General features: G+C 36.9%; 1 protein-coding gene across 2 annotated transcripts in view; it reads right to left on the minus strand.

Moving 5' to 3' along the window:
* ANOS1 (anosmin 1) overlaps positions 1-19116 on the minus strand; it is a 119864-nt gene that overhangs the window by 53046 nt on the left and 47702 nt on the right. The window contains exons 1-2 of one of the 2 annotated variants that reach the window (XM_085584166.1): positions 16501-16659; positions 1199-1261 (exon numbers count right to left, since the gene is read on the minus strand). In XM_085584166.1, the coding sequence (XP_085440292.1) occupies positions 1199-1261; positions 16501-16524 (87 nt within the window). In that variant the 5' untranslated portion in view covers positions 16525-16659. Of the gene's footprint in view, positions 1-1198; positions 1262-16500; positions 16660-19116 lie in introns of those variants that run through there. The other variant, XM_031503838.3, reaches the window with a different exon arrangement.

The raw sequence follows: 19116 nt of genomic DNA on the forward strand, positions 1-19116 counted from the left end.
AACTAATTTTATACAAATTTTCACCCATATCTGAAAACATATAGTCTGAGTGAAGAGCGATATACAAGAACAGCACAAATTAGATCCATGAAAACTGCTTTTTACAGTACTCTAGAATTCTGTATATGAGAAAGTAGCAAATCATCTGGGTTAAAAAACTTTTACAAGGCTTGGTTTTCATAAGAAACCTTTATTTTGTCTTCTGTTGTAACTACACAGATCAGTAATTCAGTAATCGCTATTAACATATTGTTGCATCTAATAATTTTTTAGTTGAAATTACAGCTTTTCCTAATCATCTTCATAATGCTTAAAAGAATTTAAGTGTAAGACATTCTCTTATACTAGAAAAAAAGTGTCCACAGTAAAGAGAAGGAGTTAAATCAGTGTGCCAATAAGATCAGTATATCAAGTAAGGTCACTTCTATTTTTTTATAGGAAAAGATTAAAATCTTCTTAAGAACTCACTTTCACAGACTTAATATAATTGAGCCTTTTTTATAAGAAGGCAGCTTTCTATTGAGCTGATACTTTCATTTTGAACTAAAAAACACTTAAGAACTGCAACAGATCACTTCCACCAACTCAGAGCCATGTTTCAAATCCAATAAAAAAATCTCCTTCTTTGTTATGGTTTGACTGATTCAGGTTTGCTTCTTCAGAGATTATTCTGATAGATGGTTCAAAAATAGTTTTCAAAACATTTGTTCTTGAATAATTACATATTTTGATATTGGTCTTCTGAACTTCAATCCAGTTACTCCTGGGGAACTATTCTTTTATAAATCAGACTGACTTTCACATACAGGAAAGTCATCTGTTCTAGCTATCCCGCACAAGGATTTTTGACGCATTTTATCTTTTAAACAAAGAATGTCTTTCTTACACAGGGTCAGAAAAGATAGAAGGGCAAGTGGTAGAAATAGCATCTTAGAGGAGGGATGTAAGAGCACCTTCTGAGAGATGCTACGTAAGTGTGACTGGATTGAGTCTATAAGTGGAGATAAATCATTTGGTCAGAAAAAAAACCTTTTCTAACTCAAAATTAATATGGCTGCATTGTTAAATGTGTATCCTTTCAAATGAAGGCAAATGTGGCAAAAATAACATGTTTTTCAGCTGTCTCCTTGAGGCTAATAATTTAAATTAAAGAGACTGCTAGAACAAAGTGAGAAAGCGTGCCCTTGGGCTGACCTACCTCACAGAAGCTTTGGCAATGGTTTTTCTTCAGGTCCCAGGACTCTTTGCAGGGCTCCAGGCACTAGGAAGAATCAGGAGGCAGAGAAGTGTCAGAAAGAGAAAGAAATAACCACAAATAACATTTCTTATCCAGTTTTTCGGCCCACAGGAAGTTAATAATCTACTTCTCCTGGGGATATAATTTTGTCATTGAGTCATGGTGTCAGAACAAGGTCACGAGAAGCCATGGTTAGATTACAATGAAACATTTTCAGTATTTCTTACAATACAAGGCAATTGACTCACTTGTTTATTATGCCATCTTACTTTCCAGCTTCCTGGATGTAGGTCTTAATATCATCTAACCCCATGTTCCTGGATGACAGAGACAATGCCAAAAGCACTACTCCAAACTACAGAAAGTGAAATCTTTTCCTCACTGACCAGCCTGAAGTTTAGACAGGCACATTGCCTTCCCAAGTGAGAAACTATTTCATCAAACTATGGAGTAAACTCAGCAGAGGTTAAAACACTATTTCTGTATAAATAGATAATGTTCACTGGTCTGTTAACAAAATCACTTTATTTCAAGTACCATATTATCATTATTTCACCTTCAACCTCTGTTGCAATGGCTTACAGAGAGCTGAGATACAGAGCTATGCTTCACACAGCATAAAGAAAAATCACACTGTTAAGACCATTTAAACAGCTGAAACATAAATTCAGACTCACATTCAGAAACCTTTTCTCTTCCTTTGTTAAACATAAAAAATTGAAAAATACTAGCATTGTTGGGACCTAATGATAGCTACTCCTCCTGGTAATAGTGTAAAGATACTTATTGTACCAAAAGCAAAGGTCTTTTTCACATGCAATGCAGTATTTAGGTAGTTTTCTCTCATGCACAGTATAAGATTGGATCAATACACACTTATGCTATTCAAAAGCAAACATGACTACATATAGACTACACCTCAGGGGTACACCTGTATCATCAATGTAGTAAAAACAACAGTGTTTTAAAAATTAAACATTTTTCTACTAGCAACAAAGCCTAAAAATGTAATAAAACTATTAGTCACAGAGGTTACACATTTCAGGAAAAAATATGCTTAAGCATTGCTTAAGCACCTAATGCACTTAAGCATTTTCTTTATGTATATTTTGGCATTTTAGATTCAGTTTCTAGCTCTTCGAAATTCACAATGTGTTGTATACAGATTAATTAGAAGAATACATTATAAAATGTCACTGAAGTTAGTAAATTCAATTAATTCTACAGTGCTGTTCCTCCTGTAGTATAGATACTGCACATTTGAGCTCAATTCCACTATCATGTCATTTTGCAGCTCTCCTGTTCAATGAATTTAGTCCAAAAATTACTGAGGTATAAGTGGTTTAAACAAAAAATGAGAGATATTTTGACCATTCTGTGACTTTGTCAGTGATGTCCGAGACTTCCAGGCTTGTTGAAGGTGTTTGTACCCAGTGTTTATCTCCAGTGCAAGTCAGGCTCCAGCACCTGACACCTCATCAGGCTGCCACCTTTCAAAGTCACTCAGGACAGCCCTGGCTGCTTCCACTGGGCCCCAACAGCTCCTGCCTCAGGGCAGGCAGAGACAATGGACATCTTCAGGGGAAGATGGACAAGATGAACCAGGGCTGAGCCCTACCCTGCAGTCCAACTGCTCTTGGAATATGCCAAGGAAAAGAGATGATGGAGCCTGTCATAAGGCCTGCATAGACCCTTACAGACTCTGGCTAGGGTACACACTTACCTTAACACTTACTTAAACAAAAATTATCTCCCTACTCCTGTATGGAGTCCCCAGAGCACTGGGCTAGCCTGGCGCCACGGGCAGCTGCAGAAGCTGCCTGCCTTTAGTGGAGCTGTACCACTGCACCACGCTGGATTAAGAGTAACTGCTAGCAGACAAAAAAGTTACCAATAGACGATCTGGAATTGTCTTTCTACGACGACAACACCTCACAAACACAGGTCTGTGCATTTATCCTCTTGGCTAACCTGCTATGAGGCTTCCCTGAAGTGGGAAGCTAGAAACATTGAAAGCTTGGATCCAGGTCTCACCTTTGAGTCTTTGACTTAAAATGTAAATGAGCTGAGATCCTGACATACCTCCCACTGTCTGGTGATCTGATTCAGGATAAGGAGGAATCTGTTACCTAATAAAAAATACCTTGCAGACACAGCCACCTGCCCACAGAAGCCAAGCTTAGGCATGAAGATGGGACACCTCCAGCAAGCAGCAGGGCACTGGCACAGGGAGAATCCACTTGGCAGGTGCCACTTGTCCCTTGGAGCCACCACGCACCCTGTCCTGGCACCACAATGGGCTCTGCACTGCTGAGACAGGATGGGATGTGGGACACAGCGCTGAATGGCACAGGACAGTGGTACTCCTCAGAAGATCATGGGTGTCAATCACACCAGCCTTGATAACTCAAACCCCCCTAAAGAGCTTATTTCATCAAACCCAGTGCTTAAATCTGGAAAGTGGAGGCTTTTTTTCGTTGTCCATACTGCTGCAGAGTGATTATTATGCACTAAGCAATTGTATCAAAAGCCAAAACAATTGCTAATAGAAAGCACCCCAGCATTTCTCATCCCTCAAAATGTGTGGGAGTGGGAGGGTGTGTGTACCTCCACAAACTTTCATAGGTACAAATCTATGGATAACACAATACTACAGACCTGTTGATATTTAGACTTTATAAAATTGAAAACAAGAGCAAAATACTGTTTCATTCAAGGAAAAAGAGTTGTGATTGCTTTAAAATATTTTGGATAGTATTTTTTACTTCATCTTTTTTTCAGAGCCATGTTAGAGAATTCTTTTCTGTTCTGATTTTTAATCTATAAACAAAGCAACTAGGAGATTAGCATATATGCATGCCATTTACATTAATTAGTAAAGGCAGTTTCAAAATAAGTCTACTAACACTTTTGCTTAGGAAATGATGCCTTTGACTTGAGTGGAAGGGAATTATACCAACACAGCACATTTCAGAATCTAATTAAATGCAAAACATCATTTAAGTACTGAAATACATATTTATTAAATTATTATATATTTATTAAAATATCATATTTAAATTAAATGGCTGCAAATGACATTTTTAACTATTTATCCAGCAAAAAAATATTTCTGTCAGAGTAGAAGAGACTATCCACAATATTTTTGTCTAAAAAGGCTTTTTTTTCCATCAGAGTGGAAACCAAGACATATGCAATCTGCTGTAAAAACAATGCTAAGTATTACAGCTGGAATATAATTTTCCTTTCTTTATCATTTACCATTCCCTCTGCTTCCAACAGCAATGTCAGAAATTAATGTCTTATGTTTACAATATATACACAAGATAAGTGCTTTGCTGTCCTATGGAACTTAATTAAATGGAACTTAGATGGTTGGGAGAAGAAAAAAAAAAAAGAAACAAAACAGCTTTCACTGTATAATGTCCTAGTAACTGATCATGCATGAGAACAAGCACCTGAAAAATGCATTTTCTCACTATCAGACACTAAGTAGAGAACAGAGTCAGGAATTTACCCAGAGTCAAAGAGGAATATAGCACTCAACAGTCCTAGAAAGAATGATTTTGTGATGGGTACATTTAAATATACGATTGTAGCTAATGGAACAATGAGAAAAGTGATTTTGCCTCTGGAAATCTGAGCACAGTGGCAGTAAACACAATGTAAAACAGGATAAATAACTATTTTGATATTTAGGGGCTTTTACACATCTTTAGAGTTTAAAAGATGTTTTTTAAACATCTGTTTCTCAAAAATAAGACTGTGAGATGTCTAAATGCACGGCTGCACATTTACCTAGTTCAAACCAATGAACAGCATGGTAGCTTGGTGAAAAATATTAGGGCTCTGGCTGCCCATTAGAGGAATGTTCATCATTTTTTGTCAATTCATTTTACAAAAGTCTATTTACACATTTGTCTCTTCTGTGTTAATTCATGTCCTCCTAAACATTTACATGGATATAAGATCAACAGCAAATTACTTCCATTCTACATATTAAAAGGAAAGAAGCATTTGGTTCTTAAACTGAAGTTAGACACACTTTATTAAAGATCCTTGTTGTATTTTTTTTTTAATCTGCAGTTTAAATCTCTTCCCCAAAAAACACAGGTGTGACTGTATGTTACAAAATTAAAAGCTCAGGTAAACAGGACTATATGCAGTGAGAATTTCAAGAGTGAAGAATCCTACACAGGCAGGTAGGTGAATCTCATTGCCCCAGTGAATCATTCCCAATGCTCTCCACAACCCACGCTGGGCAGCTCGACTGATTCAAAGGCTTCACATGAGCACTGCTCCATGTGAGTGGCTCATGGTATATCACATGGTATTGCACACAGCTTGTGGGCACATTTCCTCATGACCAAGTGCCAAAGATGAAGCATTGCGGCATTTCAGCTATTTCAGCAATTTCAGGTGCTCATACACCCTATCAGGTCAGGCACCCCCTGAACACATCTATCTTGTTTAAAATAAACTATTAGAAGTCAAGCTGACCTAAAGAATCAGTCAGTTACTCAGGCTGAAAAAAATCCATGAACCCAAAGAGAAGGGTTCAACTGCAGAATCAGTAGGTGCCATACTAGCTTGTAGGTTGATGTATGCTGTTCAAGAAACCTCTGAACATTTTGTGAGATCAATTTTATGCCAAGTTAGTCTCTTGCTCCTCTCTTTTCCCTCTCCTCCCTCATTAGCAGAATGAATCATCAGAGCACTAGTCACCAGCTTTCTAGAACTCAGTGTGACAATTTAGCTCTGTGCTGGCTTAAGCTGGGACAGAGTTGATTTTCTTCACAGTATTAGTACGGGATATGTTTTGGATTTGTGCTGGAAGCAGTGCTTATAACACAGGGATGTTTTTGTTACTGCTGAGCAGTGCTTACAGAAGGCATCAAGGCCTTTTCTGCTCCTCACCCCATCCCACCAGTGAGGGCTGGGGGTGCAGGAGCTGGGAGGGGACACAGCAGGGACAGTTGATCCCAGCTGACCCAAGGGATATCTATCCTATGCCATATGGCATCGTGCTGAGCACATAACGATGGGGGAAGAAGGAAGGGCTGGGAATTTAGAGTGATGGCCTTTGTCCTCTCAAGTCACTGCTACATGTGATGGAGCCTGGCTTTCCTGAAGATGGCTGAACACCGGCCTGTTCATGGGAAGCAGTGAGTAAACTGTTTTGTTTTGATCAGATGCACAACTTCTACTTTACCTATAAAACTCTGTTCATCTCAAACCACAAGTTTTATCACTTTTACTCTTCTGAATCTCTACCCCCATCCCATCATGGGGGGGAACTGACTGAGAGGCTGTGTGGGGCTTAATTGTCAGCTCGGTTTAAACCACAACCAACTCCTAAACTTCAGTTACACAATGTAGACTGGGAGCGATTTACATACCTTCAAAACTTTGAAAGCCTAATAGAAACAACTGTGGAACATAATCTTTTTGTGTAAAATAGTAGTTTCATGTGGCTACCTGGAGTTACTCCTCTGTTTATATTAAAAAGGTTCTCATGAGAATTACCCTAGTAATATATTTCCCTTGTAACTGAATAAACAAAAGGGTTAAATGACAGAGAATGGATCCCTGTCTGTGTTGCCTGTTTTCTCTCCCGTAGGTCAGTGAGCATCACAATTTGGTGAAAAGGAGTGATTTTGTATTCAAGGATCAAGTCTTAATTAAATTAGTTACAGTTGGGGTTATTCTGTGACATTATCATGTACACTGGGAACCCAGCTGATACTGTCTAAAAGTATTGCTAATTGTAGAGCTGGTTTTGAATGAAATCCAGGCTTAGGTTTTAAACAGTTAGGGGTTTTAGATTTCTTGAAATATATTTTCTGTTGTTCTGTATCAATGACATCCTGGTGTGGATTGCGGAAGGATGGATGATAAGGAACAGGTTTCTAACATAGAATTTATAACCTGCAAGTACTATTTTATTCTAATTAAGAAATGTTTATAAGAAAAATCCTTCATTTGTAACCAACATTCAGTCTAATCTTATGTTTTAGTGCTAATAATGATTGTGTTGTACTTTTTAGAAGTCCAGTGCTCAGAACAAGAAAACAAAATGGCTGGCACAGAAATACAGAAAAGAAGGGAATGGCGTCTCTGTTGGAGGTGTAGTTACAGCTACCTTAACTATTCTGAATCCTCAACAACTGTAAGGTAAAACAAGGAAGCACAAACTTCCAGGAGCCTACAGTAGCAATTACAAACTGATAGGGACAAAGAACAGCAGCCACATGGCCACCATCACATTATATTGTAACACACCACACAAGGGTGCACCTGCAGGTTGGGATTAATCGGAGATGAGCACCCCAAGAGACTTCCCTGGTTAATTCACATGGGACCTCATGCAAAGCAACTTGGGTGCCAAGAGTTAGGTTGTAGGAATACAGCATTTTGTCTTGAGTTCTAACATTATAACATAAGAGGGAGTATAAGCTATTCAGCACTGACCTTAGTCAAAAGGATATTTCCTGGCAGATTTTGGTACATCCCTTATGAAAAGAATAGCAAAACTACAAAACTGTATATCAGAGACACAAAACATATTGTATATGCAGCTGAGATTTATTTTTAATAATTCTTATCTATGGAGGATGACATATACAACCTGCAGGTGAAATACAGAACTTAAGACATATCACTTACTTTAGCTAAGAAATAATTTTTAAAATTGCATTTCTCAACCAGCAGTAAAAAGTTTAACTTCTGGTTTCACATCCAAGAAATGCGCTCTCAATAAACAGGAAGGGATTTCTGCAGATGGAACTGTCAGTGTCTCATAGCAGTCTACTACAACCTTCACCAAGCTATGCAGAACATACCTATAAGTATTTTCCAATTACAAGATTCTGAAGTACATAGTAAAAAAAAAGTTCAAAATAATATCCAGATAAGTAAGAGAAGGAGAATGTACTGACACATTTCTTTGAAGCTCTATTTTGCTACTTTAGCAGAGATGTGGTCAAAGCCTTGAGTACAGCTCTGCTCACTCAGCTTCATACAAGGCTTAGAAACACAGCTAGTGAAGCAACCTACAGCATTATTAGGTGTAACTGTCTCCTATTTGTTAGCAGCACTTTGGAGAGGTGCCTGGTCATTCAAATGATTATTTCAGGGCAGAATGGAACATTTCTGAGAAATTCAACTGGGTGCAAAGTTGAGCAGCGCAATTTAAACTGCTATAGCAAATAGCTGCATTTGGTGTGTATTTATTTTACTTGGGTGTGGAGGGACTGAAAGTACACACACAGACAAGCATTAGCACTCTCCATGGTTATGCAAACTTACTGATATCAAATTAGGACTCGAGTAAAAGAAATATTCAGAAGAGCCAATTGTTCGCTATCTAATAAAAACATGAGCTTGCAACATATATTTTTCTTAATTGCCCAGTTCATTTCAGTACACAATATCAGGGTGCCAGTCCCACAATATTAACTGTCAGCAATTTGAGTTACTGAATACCTTCACTACCCTAAGCAAATAAAGGAAGCCTTATGACCTATAGGATCTGACTAGGAACAGTACCAGTATTTCCTGGAACAGAGATAGGGAAAGGGCTAGTCGCAGCATATCAGTTAAGTCTGTCAAAACTTTAAATATACAAAGTAGCATTACAGGCTTTGTTTCTAAAATTATGGCACCAGAAAGACCAAGATCGTTGCCAAGAACTTCAGGTCAAACATTCTGGAAGTCCATGTAGCCTTTGTTGCTAATTCCCAAAATTAAACAGAAAGTAAAAGCTGCCAGAAAAGTTGCACACTTACTGAAGGCAAGAATCACTGAAAGTGTTGGAAAAGGAACTCTTTTGACATAAAATATTTGGGAAGTTACTATTAAAAAAAAAAAAAAAAGTAAAAAAGGAAGAGGGGAAGTCATACCATCACACTTCAGCTGAAATGCAGCACTTTTAACCACAATCCTTTTAGCATGAAAACAACTTCCAACTCTGACAGCTTGGTATCTATCTGTATATCTCAGTTGTCTGGCATGTCAAATTTTGCCAGCAGAAGTGTTTGTTTGAAAGGACAGAATAATCCTAAGAGTCTTTTCTATGTTTTTATTCTTTGTTACCAAGTCAAAATCATGGCCATCGATGTCAACAGAAAATTGGCTCCTAAACATTAGCTCATTCCTGACGAGTTCTTGTCAAAATTTGTTTAGAAGGTTTTGTACCAGCATATGAAACCAGGACACGTACTTTTTTCTCTTTTTCTCCCTCATAGCCTAAAGTTTAACAGTCACCAAAGAACAATCTGAGCTCTTGTTTTGCCTGATTTTGAAACATGGAATTGAACTCAAATCTCCTACATTCAAGATGAATCTCCTAAACATAGAGTATTTGATGGAATCTTCTCTTTTCTGTAGAAGTTGTTTCCTCTTCTATAAGCAGTGAGTTCCTCTCTAGAAGAGAAACTTAAACGTCAACCTTTCAACCTTTCACCATGAAGGGGTATGTCCTAGCAGCATTTCTGATACTCCTGGAGTTCTTTTGAAATGCTTAGATAGGTGCAAATATTTTGGCTTTTTCTTAGTGCCATAGCTGTCCCACCACCACTTCTTTGCTACACAGATAATACTCTCTTTACACTCTCTTTTTTTCACATCTTTGGTTAATCTAGCAACCTACTATGGACTTAAAACTGTTGTTCTAATTACCCCTATTAAAACTATTGCCTCAAAGATGATTTCCCTATCCTTCTGCTACCTTGCTTCTATGTGCTGCATCAAGAGCCAATTAATTTGAGTTTTTTTTCAAACCCCTTCCTAGCCCTTATTCTAAATCTCCACATTCTGAATTGTCACCTGTCAAGATACAAGGCACAGCATTGGCAAAATGCTATGAAGCAGCAAATCAAGCCTGGAGCAGAAGTACATAAATTATTTTAAATCCAACTATGAATGATATGATACACTTTAAAAACATTAAGAAGCTCTCTGTAATAGACCCTTTCTGATAGTGGTAATAGCTTTAATTGCTTAGTGCCTTCCTGCTTCTTCCTGTGCTATTGCTTACATATAGACTTCTTTGGCAGTATAGCTACTGTATTAATGAACAATGAAATGAGCTCCCTGATTAAACAATATTAGCAGTTTTGCTTCTCTGTCTGAACTTTCTTCAGGCTGCAGTCCTGCAGTGCAGTTTACCAATAAACTGATTTGCCATGTTTACATCTGTTCCACCAATCTGTCATAGATCAGTCAACCTTATCCTTTCTGCATTTACAGCTTCTCCAAGATTGCATCTGGAACTTACACAGTAAGCAACACAATTAAAAATTTTCCACCTATATGTCCCTACTGTTTCTAGGCCACCACTGTTCCCTGCCACCATTTCCATGCAGATGGAATAAAAATAACATTAATATTTACTGCTAAGAACACAAAGCTGCAAAATGCAACAGATTTTCCATTCCAGATATTAGAATTGTGGATGGACTTTCACCAGTTGTTTCCAGCAGCAGTGATAGTGCTCAGGTCACAGATAACTTCATGGTTGCACTTGATGGCCTTAAAGGCCTATTCCAACATAAATGATTCCATGACTCTATAAAAAAGAAGCCCATCTTATGTACTGAAATGTCTCTCTCATAAATTGCCTTTTCATTTTCTAATAGTTGACCATTTGCTTTAGAGATTACATAATACTTTTAAAGTAAAAGTGAGCATAAATATTTTGACATTTTATATATGTAAAGAATGTCCACTGAAAAAACATCATTCTTTTAATTTTAAACAGACAAGGGAAAGCCTCTTAAAGCTGGCACTTTCCCCTTCCAATCTGTTACAAGGCAGCTTCAGAAGCCACACACAGTCATGTTATAAACACCATCTTACTGTGCAACTTAAAGTGTCTGTCAGAGCAGCGCTGTTCTCTCCAAGCAAAGTCAAATTTTTTGTTGCCATTTTACAAATGAGTTAAACTAGTGAACTCTTCTGATAACAGATGACTCGCCTTATACATCACCCTGCAAATTCACACATACATTTCTGAATGAGAGAGCCGCAACTAAATGTTCTTTTTGCTTGTATCCACCACAGCTCTATGGTTTTATAGACCACCGAACAATCAGAGAGGACAAAAAAAGAGGGAGGCCCTCTTTGTCTAAATTGTTACTTTGTTTCTCTCCCCTGGATTTCCATTTCCCTCCCAGCACTACCATCACCATCAGAAACGACATATTCCGCATTACTAAACAGCAAGAGCCATAGGGCTTTTCACTTCTAATTTCACGCCACAATAAAATGCAGTGGTTGTTTCACTGGGGGACCTGAAAAGCCTTCCTTTGTGAGGCTGCTCTGACGGTCAGGTTAAGCATCACACGCTGGCAGCAGGCATCTGAGCGAGCCTCTTCACGCAACTACGGCTAAAGGGGGAGGAAAAGGAACAGAAAAATTAAAAAGGAGGTTGTCTAGGGGAAAAAAAAAATATTAATCCCCTACTCTGAAGTGTGTGATTCATGTTCTATTGCCTGGCTTCAATAGTTTTAAATATCTCTCTTGTCCACCTCATTGATAGACCAATCATTCTAATAATAGTAACTCTGGAAAATTTTCATTGTACTCAGAAGTTATGCTTGTTGTTTTAATGAAAATCTATTCACCTAAAGTAGACTGATGACACAAATATCTGAGAAGAAAAAAAAAATATCTAAGAACAATAAATTTGGATATTTTTAAATTTCAGAGTAAACCAGTGAAGATGATCAGCAATAACAAACAAATATGGTGTTCTCACAGGTACTTGTACGATTGCATTCTATTCATGTAATAGAAATATTGCCTAGTCCTATAAAAGTAGAAGCTATAATTCCATTAATCCCAAGTACACAGGAAGAAAAAGATAAAAAGTTACAGGAAATTCTGACAAATTTTCTACATTTTTCTTGACTTTTTCAGATATATTCCTTTTAGGCACTGAATTTTTTCTGTCCCATGTTTAGAAACCCTATTGTATTCATTGAATCTTTTGTGAAGAGACAATGTGAATCCTTTCAGAATAATCTCCTTATGTATCTTAACACAATCTAATGAAATATTAAAATTACTAAAATTCTTATAGTTTACATGAAAATTTATAAAATAAACACTGCTCGAAAATACTTTAAAGGTTAGACTGTTTCACATATTAGTTGAGGGGGAAAAAATTAAATCTAAAATAGCTATTTTGTTTCAAATTCCTTTCAAGTTATTTAAAAAAATGCCTTCTCTCCTATTACTTTTAAATGCATGCTACACATGAGCAAGGAAGACTACAGATCCATACTAAATTCCTTTCTCTCTAATGCTTATGGGGGCTTTAGATTATGGTTATGTGATGAGCATAAGCAAATCTAAATACATAATGCCATCAAAACAAGGGCAGTCCTGAACTGGGACTAGCTCCTACTTACCTACTTCTTTTAATGTAAATGTGCTAAAAGAGGATTCTAGATAAAAAATTGACCAGTTTTTAGGTAAGCAAACTTCCCCATTCAACTCACTCAGTAGTCTCATAAAAATCAGATGTCTGTGCTGGGGACTGTGGCAAAAAGGAGGAGTCTGTAAACACCTCTTTAACTGAGCCTGAACTTAAAACAGGTCAAGCCAGCCATAAAATCACAGTCTAAAAACCAACTAATATCTGATTTTCCCTCCAAGGCTGAGTAATGCAGGTTAACATTATGGTATTGAGAGGTAAACAGGACAAACTGGCAGCTGAGTTAATAAATAAATAGATCTGATTAAACTGTCATAGGACATAAACTGTTAAATGAAACTTCAGCCTTGTGCTGGAAGAGTCGAGCTGGATACATTTTCACTGTCAATAGTCTGGGACTACTGGGCATTTCTACTTGCATTTCTACTTCCAAGGCAGAAGGGAAGACAATTTGGCTGTCCAGACTGTCACACACTGCACCACAGGAGCACACTCTGCTTTCAGTACACATGAATTTTATAGTCCACCTCTGCAGCTCAAACAGGCATCACTACATTTCATCACTGTATAAACTTAGATTGATAGCTGGGCAAACAAAATTCTTCCAAAGCTTTTCTTAAATTTGAAATTTAGGTGATATGTATCACACATCATTCTTAAAAGTACTCTAGAATTGTGGGTCAATAGGTATGGGGTTTTTTAACTTTAACTTGGAAGCTGTGTATTTTAATTAATTATCAACTGATTTCAAATGCTATTCAAACCCACTGATCTTTCCTGTCATGAACTGCAATACATAAAGGCAAAGACTCAGAGTAACACACTTGTAGACATCCTAAAATGAGCTATCACAGTGTGAAGATGTAAAGATGAGGAAATTATCTTTAACACTTGAATGTGATGATTTTTCCAATCTAAATGATTCTATGACTCTGAAATGGAATATAATCATGATAAAGGTGATGCTGTAGCACAGCAAAAAAAAATGTTAAGTGGGCATTTGGGATATGTAATGCTTCACCCAGTTTTCTGACATTCATCTTAATAGGACTCTTGAGCAAGTTCTCAGAGGAAGCAGAGAGTAAGATTATGGAAGTAAATTGGCATTAAGCCCCCAGAGAACAACTGTCTTGAAAGCAGCACACTGCATTGCACTATGCTGGCAGACAAAATAGATAGCTTGCCTTTTTATGCAAATATATGCAAGGAAATGCACACCAGTTAATGAACTACAGCCAAAGGGTCTGAACCAGAAGTCATAATTCCAGATTAAATCAGCACAGATTGCAGGTGCCCACCAATCTCAGGAACTGACTTCCTCTGATTGCTCAGAGGCATCCTAAATCTCACAGTAAGGCATGTCTAGATAAGAGTACCAGAATGCTCAATGTTGTATAGAAAGCATGTAGCTGTGAGCTGGCCTGTAGTTACTGTCATTGTAAACTGCAAAACTTGACAATCCTGAAAAATCTTTACTTGAGAGCCCTGGAGCTGCAGCAACTCTAACTGGATGATTTTTTTTTTAAACCACACATCTCAATAAAAACAAGGTTAGGTTAGGCAGGAGTGATAAGATGGCAGGCTGGAGGACTACCTGCAATTGGAAGAAAGAAAACAATGGCACAATTGATGAGAGAAATAGAAAAGGAGGTGGAAAGGAAAAAAGTCCTGCAAACCTTTCTGTGTGAAGTCATCTGCAAGGACTGCAGTACATCCTTGAGGGTAAATTAATGTGTAAGCAAATACTGCAGCTTTCCACTCAGTCAGGATATTACCATGTTTTTTATTTTCTAATAGCTTTATTTTCTCCATAGCTCTTTTAATGAAATCTTCTAGGGATTTTCTTTATTAGTTAAATTCTCCTTTTAAAACCAAACATCAGGAAAGAAAGTACCAAGGACCATTGCCCATTCACGGATACCTATACCCAATATAATAACAACTAGCTTCCAGCTGCTGCTCCTGAAAGCCAAACACTTTTTCTCAGGTATCTCACACCTGCCAGCCCCCCATGGATGCCCCCAGAACTCTAAAGAGGCTCCAATGGAACCAGGTGTTCATGTCTAAAAAACAATATGGCCCTTCTGCAGGATTCAGTCTCAGATATCTAAGCTGCATGAGACAGGTGAGACAGGGACTGAACTTGTCATTAGCTGATGGAGATCTCATCAATACAGTCAATGGCATGTGAGGAAACACTCAATGGATGACACCCAGGTGCTTTCTACAGGGCAGGATAATTATCTCTCTGCAGGTTACTAATTTGAACCTTGTTGACACAAGTCTGGATCTCTCCATCACATAATAATTGTACAGAATTCAAGATTCAGGCGTCTGAATTTCAAATCCTATCAGTGATCAAAGTATTGTTAATTTGATTGGCATGGTGGAATTACAGCCTTGAGTAACCACGTCTTACCCAGCAACTGCAATAGTCCAGAATATTCCTGAAAACAGAATACTTCTGTAATAACTATTTCAGGCAGACATTTTTAATCTTGTAGCTATATTCTGTTTCTTAAATACAAGAACACTCAGAAAAGTAGATAGAAAACATCTCAAGAAGAGAATGCTGTACTTAAGACAATAAAATATAATCTGTTTCACCACCAGTCACATGATTTTACATGCTACATGATTTTACTCCCTCAACCAATTTTTATTTAAGTATTTATTAAGTATTTATTAAATATTAAATATTTTATTTAAATATTTTTATTAAAATATTTATTTCCTCAACCAAATTTTAATTTATATAATTTTATATTCCTGCAACATTTCAAATATGTTTAGGTCTATATATGAAACCATCAAGACGCTAAGTTTTGTTTATTCAAGCCAATTGTCCTTTTGTTATGTTACTTTTTCTACAGTACTTCTTTAGGCAAATTGCTGGAGGTTAATATAGATGCACCTTAGGGCAACCACCCTATATTTGTCTGAATAAATGCATGAATTGATAATGTATAATAAAAAAACTAATTCTCTATTTCCACTAACCTCCACAAGGCAGTTAGACAAAAGTTTCCTACCACCATGAAAAATTGTCATGGCCTAGAGGCAAAACTACTAGTACACTGAAAATGTTTATAGAATTACTTATAACATAGAATAGATATACAGTCTTTATTGTAAATGCTGATTGTTACAAATCAAATCAGGAAAAAAACAACCCTTTTAGGGAACAGCTCAAAAAGTTTTGACCAGAGGTTTTAGATACATGAGAATTAAGAATATTTCAGGATTTGACAACTAAAAACATCTGAATAATGCCTGACTGAAGAAATATAATCCCTCTGTTCTGCATTTTACAGTTGCCTAATGGAACACTATAAAAGTCTGCATGCATCTGACAAATGTGCTCTTCAAGTATCTAAAATTGCTTACACATTCATATAGAAACAATCTCAGTATCAGAGACCCAATTTTGTGCTTCAATTAAAACATGCAATCTTCATTAAAATTAGTAGAAGCCGCCTAGGCAATCAAGGAGACAGATTTTGGCTCAAAGTATCTTAAGAATAATTTATGTATTTGGCACAAATTCCGAAACAACATTTAGGCCAAGCCACTTACATAAACAATCTTTCTAGTCATATTCTAACAAAAGGCAAGAGCAGTAACAGCTGTCACAGCTCATTGTCCAAATACATCTGTCTTTTTAATTTTAACCTCTTAGACTAATCTATACCTGAACTTTTAGGAGCTTCAAATAATGTCTTTTTTAGTTTCCTTCTATGAATATTATTTCCCTTCAGACACTAAAAAGTAGCTTAAAGATTCAATTATTCTAAACTGTGGCCATTACAGTAGATTTACTTACTTCTTTCTCATTTCTTTCATGCATTTTCTTGCTCAGTGTAACTACTGCAGTCTTTTCCAGGCCTGAAGATGACCAAAAAAGACGAACAAATACATCAAGATATTTTCAACATTAAGTGCTTTTTAAGCAAGGAAGCATCACTGTAGGCAGAGATGGACTTCATCTGTGTTATAAAATCTAAACTTCTTGAGTATATCTCAGGCTTTATTTTGGTTACTAAGACACATGATACATACAAAGTCATTCTAATCTAGACAAATCTTACAATACCATAAAATGTGCTCTTAAAGGCAGAACCGATTACAGTTAAATTGAAATAGTTTGTGCCAGTAAAAGTCCTTTTATGCCATTGTAATTACATCCCTGTAAGTATTTTGATAGAGGAGTATTGAAAAGCTCTATATTGCCAAACCAGCTGCTGATAAAATTCTATATTTGTCTCCTCTCCTGGACCTGACAACAGTCTGACAAAGGTACGGTGTTAAGGCCATTAAAGTATTTTTTAAAGTAGAACACTTCTAGCCAAAAACTGCTATAGCTCAGTTCTGGAAAAATATCACCGTATCTCTTCAGGCACAAATCCAATCCAAGAAGTTGAAGAGAAAAAACATACCAGCCTCATCTGTAATGCATTTTAAGCTAATTTATTAGCACTAACTGTTCTCAAGTAACTGACTTGTACTGCAAATACTATAATTTAAGACTTTCTTTTAAGAGCTTTATTTTATTTCCTTCATGGATACTTTTGGCACATTTTGCCCTTTCCCACTGTAATAGTAGAACTAAATTTCATTTACTCTGCAAACTTCCATGTAATATCTCAGAAGAAGAAAATACCCTGAACTTTGTTATGTGCAATATTAATAACTCAAACTCATCCAGTTATTCCCAAGAAGGACAATCAATCATTACATTTCCTATATGAGTGTCCAAAAGCTATTTCCCCCATCACAGCGTTTTACTGTTTTTTTCCTAAATGACAACTACTTTACAGCAAGATTTCTTTTAAAAAAATAAGCACAAATATAGCTTTAAAAGGATCACTTTGACTAATATAACAAAATGCATAGTATAGAAGATAGGGACATTTCATGTTTGAAACGTGTTTTCAAAAACATAGGAATGCAATAGCAGAGTAAACAGTGGCATTTACTTTCCAAGTCTACTCAAGGAACACATCATCAGTCAGGAATACTTACCATCCTCTCCCTATATATAAATATGCTTGAGAGTGTGTATATGCTAAAGCTTTTCAGTGTTTTTTGTTTAGCTCCACACACTCCACCACCACTCCCTCCAAATTACGCTAATGCCTTACAAAAGCTTTATTCAACTTTATGCAGATCATGCACAGTACAAGACCTGTAGTGGGCTTTACCTTCCAGTGCCTTGCTTCTTGTAGAGCCATTCCAACCAAGCACAAACCAAGTGATAGGAAAACAGAACAACAGTGTTTTCCCACTCATTTAATTCAGTTTGGGAATGAGAGATGGTGTCTTTACAAAGCAATCAGCATACAAAAGTGTTAGTCAAGATGAAGTCAAGAAATGGCATTGTCACCCCCATTTGTTAAGTACTGCAAGTGACAGGAGACGTCACTCCCACTGTCCTTCATAACCAGTGAGCAAGCAGCTGGCAGAGATGAGCAGGTGTACCTTCAAGAACAGCATAAACCAAACCGACTGTGGGCAGAAGATCTGCTTCTGTCCTCCCACTCTGTCTGGGCTGCCCATTGTGTTTGCTATTTAGTGCTTCAGTTTAAAAAGCAAACACACTTTCAGGCTGGCAGTGCTGACAAGCCTCCACCTGCTCATCTCCTCTGCCCGAGCAGCTTCCAGCCAGATGTGTGAGCTGACCACCTTGCCCACTGCCAAGTCAACATAAAGCACTGGGATGGGACCAGGAGCTGAGGAAAGGGAAGAATTCCTTTCACATCCACTGATACAGAAAACAGCCTTATGGACAGCCAACCCCAAAATAAATTATGTCTTGAAAATTTTCTTTTTTCTTCATCCTTTTACTAAACTGAAAAATAATTTGGGACCATTAAATAAACAAAAAATGAAGGACTAATTATTTTTTCTCTCTTGCATTTAGAAGATGTGAACAGCTGCCATAATCCTGAAAAAAAGGAGTATTGTATTTTAAAATAATAAAGCACAATTTGCCCTATTTTTCTCAAATACAGACACATAAATTTAAGCAATAAATTTAAGCAATTAAGAAAATTTACTCACAAAGAAGACACTACTGTCAGCATGCTGCTTATGACTGGTCTATAAAACAAATTTTCATACAGAAATTAAAATCTATTCATTAAATCAATTTTATACTGTTTAATTTGCTACTAATTCAGGCAAAAACTTATACAATTTAAGGCTGGACAATAGTGTCTGAAATAATATATTGCATATATCTCAACTTCTTACTTTATTTTCAAACTGACACCTGTATTAAGGAGCAAAGTCAATCTTTTTATTCTAATCCCACATGAAAGCAAGAAAGCAAGAAATTATGGGAATTGGAGAATTTATCAGGTTTCAGTTCTGGCCTCCATGGTCCGCAGCAAGAATTTCCAAATCTCAGCCAAGCTGTGAACTGCACTTGCCTTTTACC

The sequence above is a fragment of the Lonchura striata genome, chromosome 1 (assembly GCF_050655825.1).
Source record: "Lonchura striata isolate lonStrDom1 chromosome 1, ASM5065582v1, whole genome shotgun sequence".
Taxonomy (NCBI): Eukaryota; Metazoa; Chordata; class Aves; order Passeriformes; family Estrildidae; genus Lonchura; species Lonchura striata.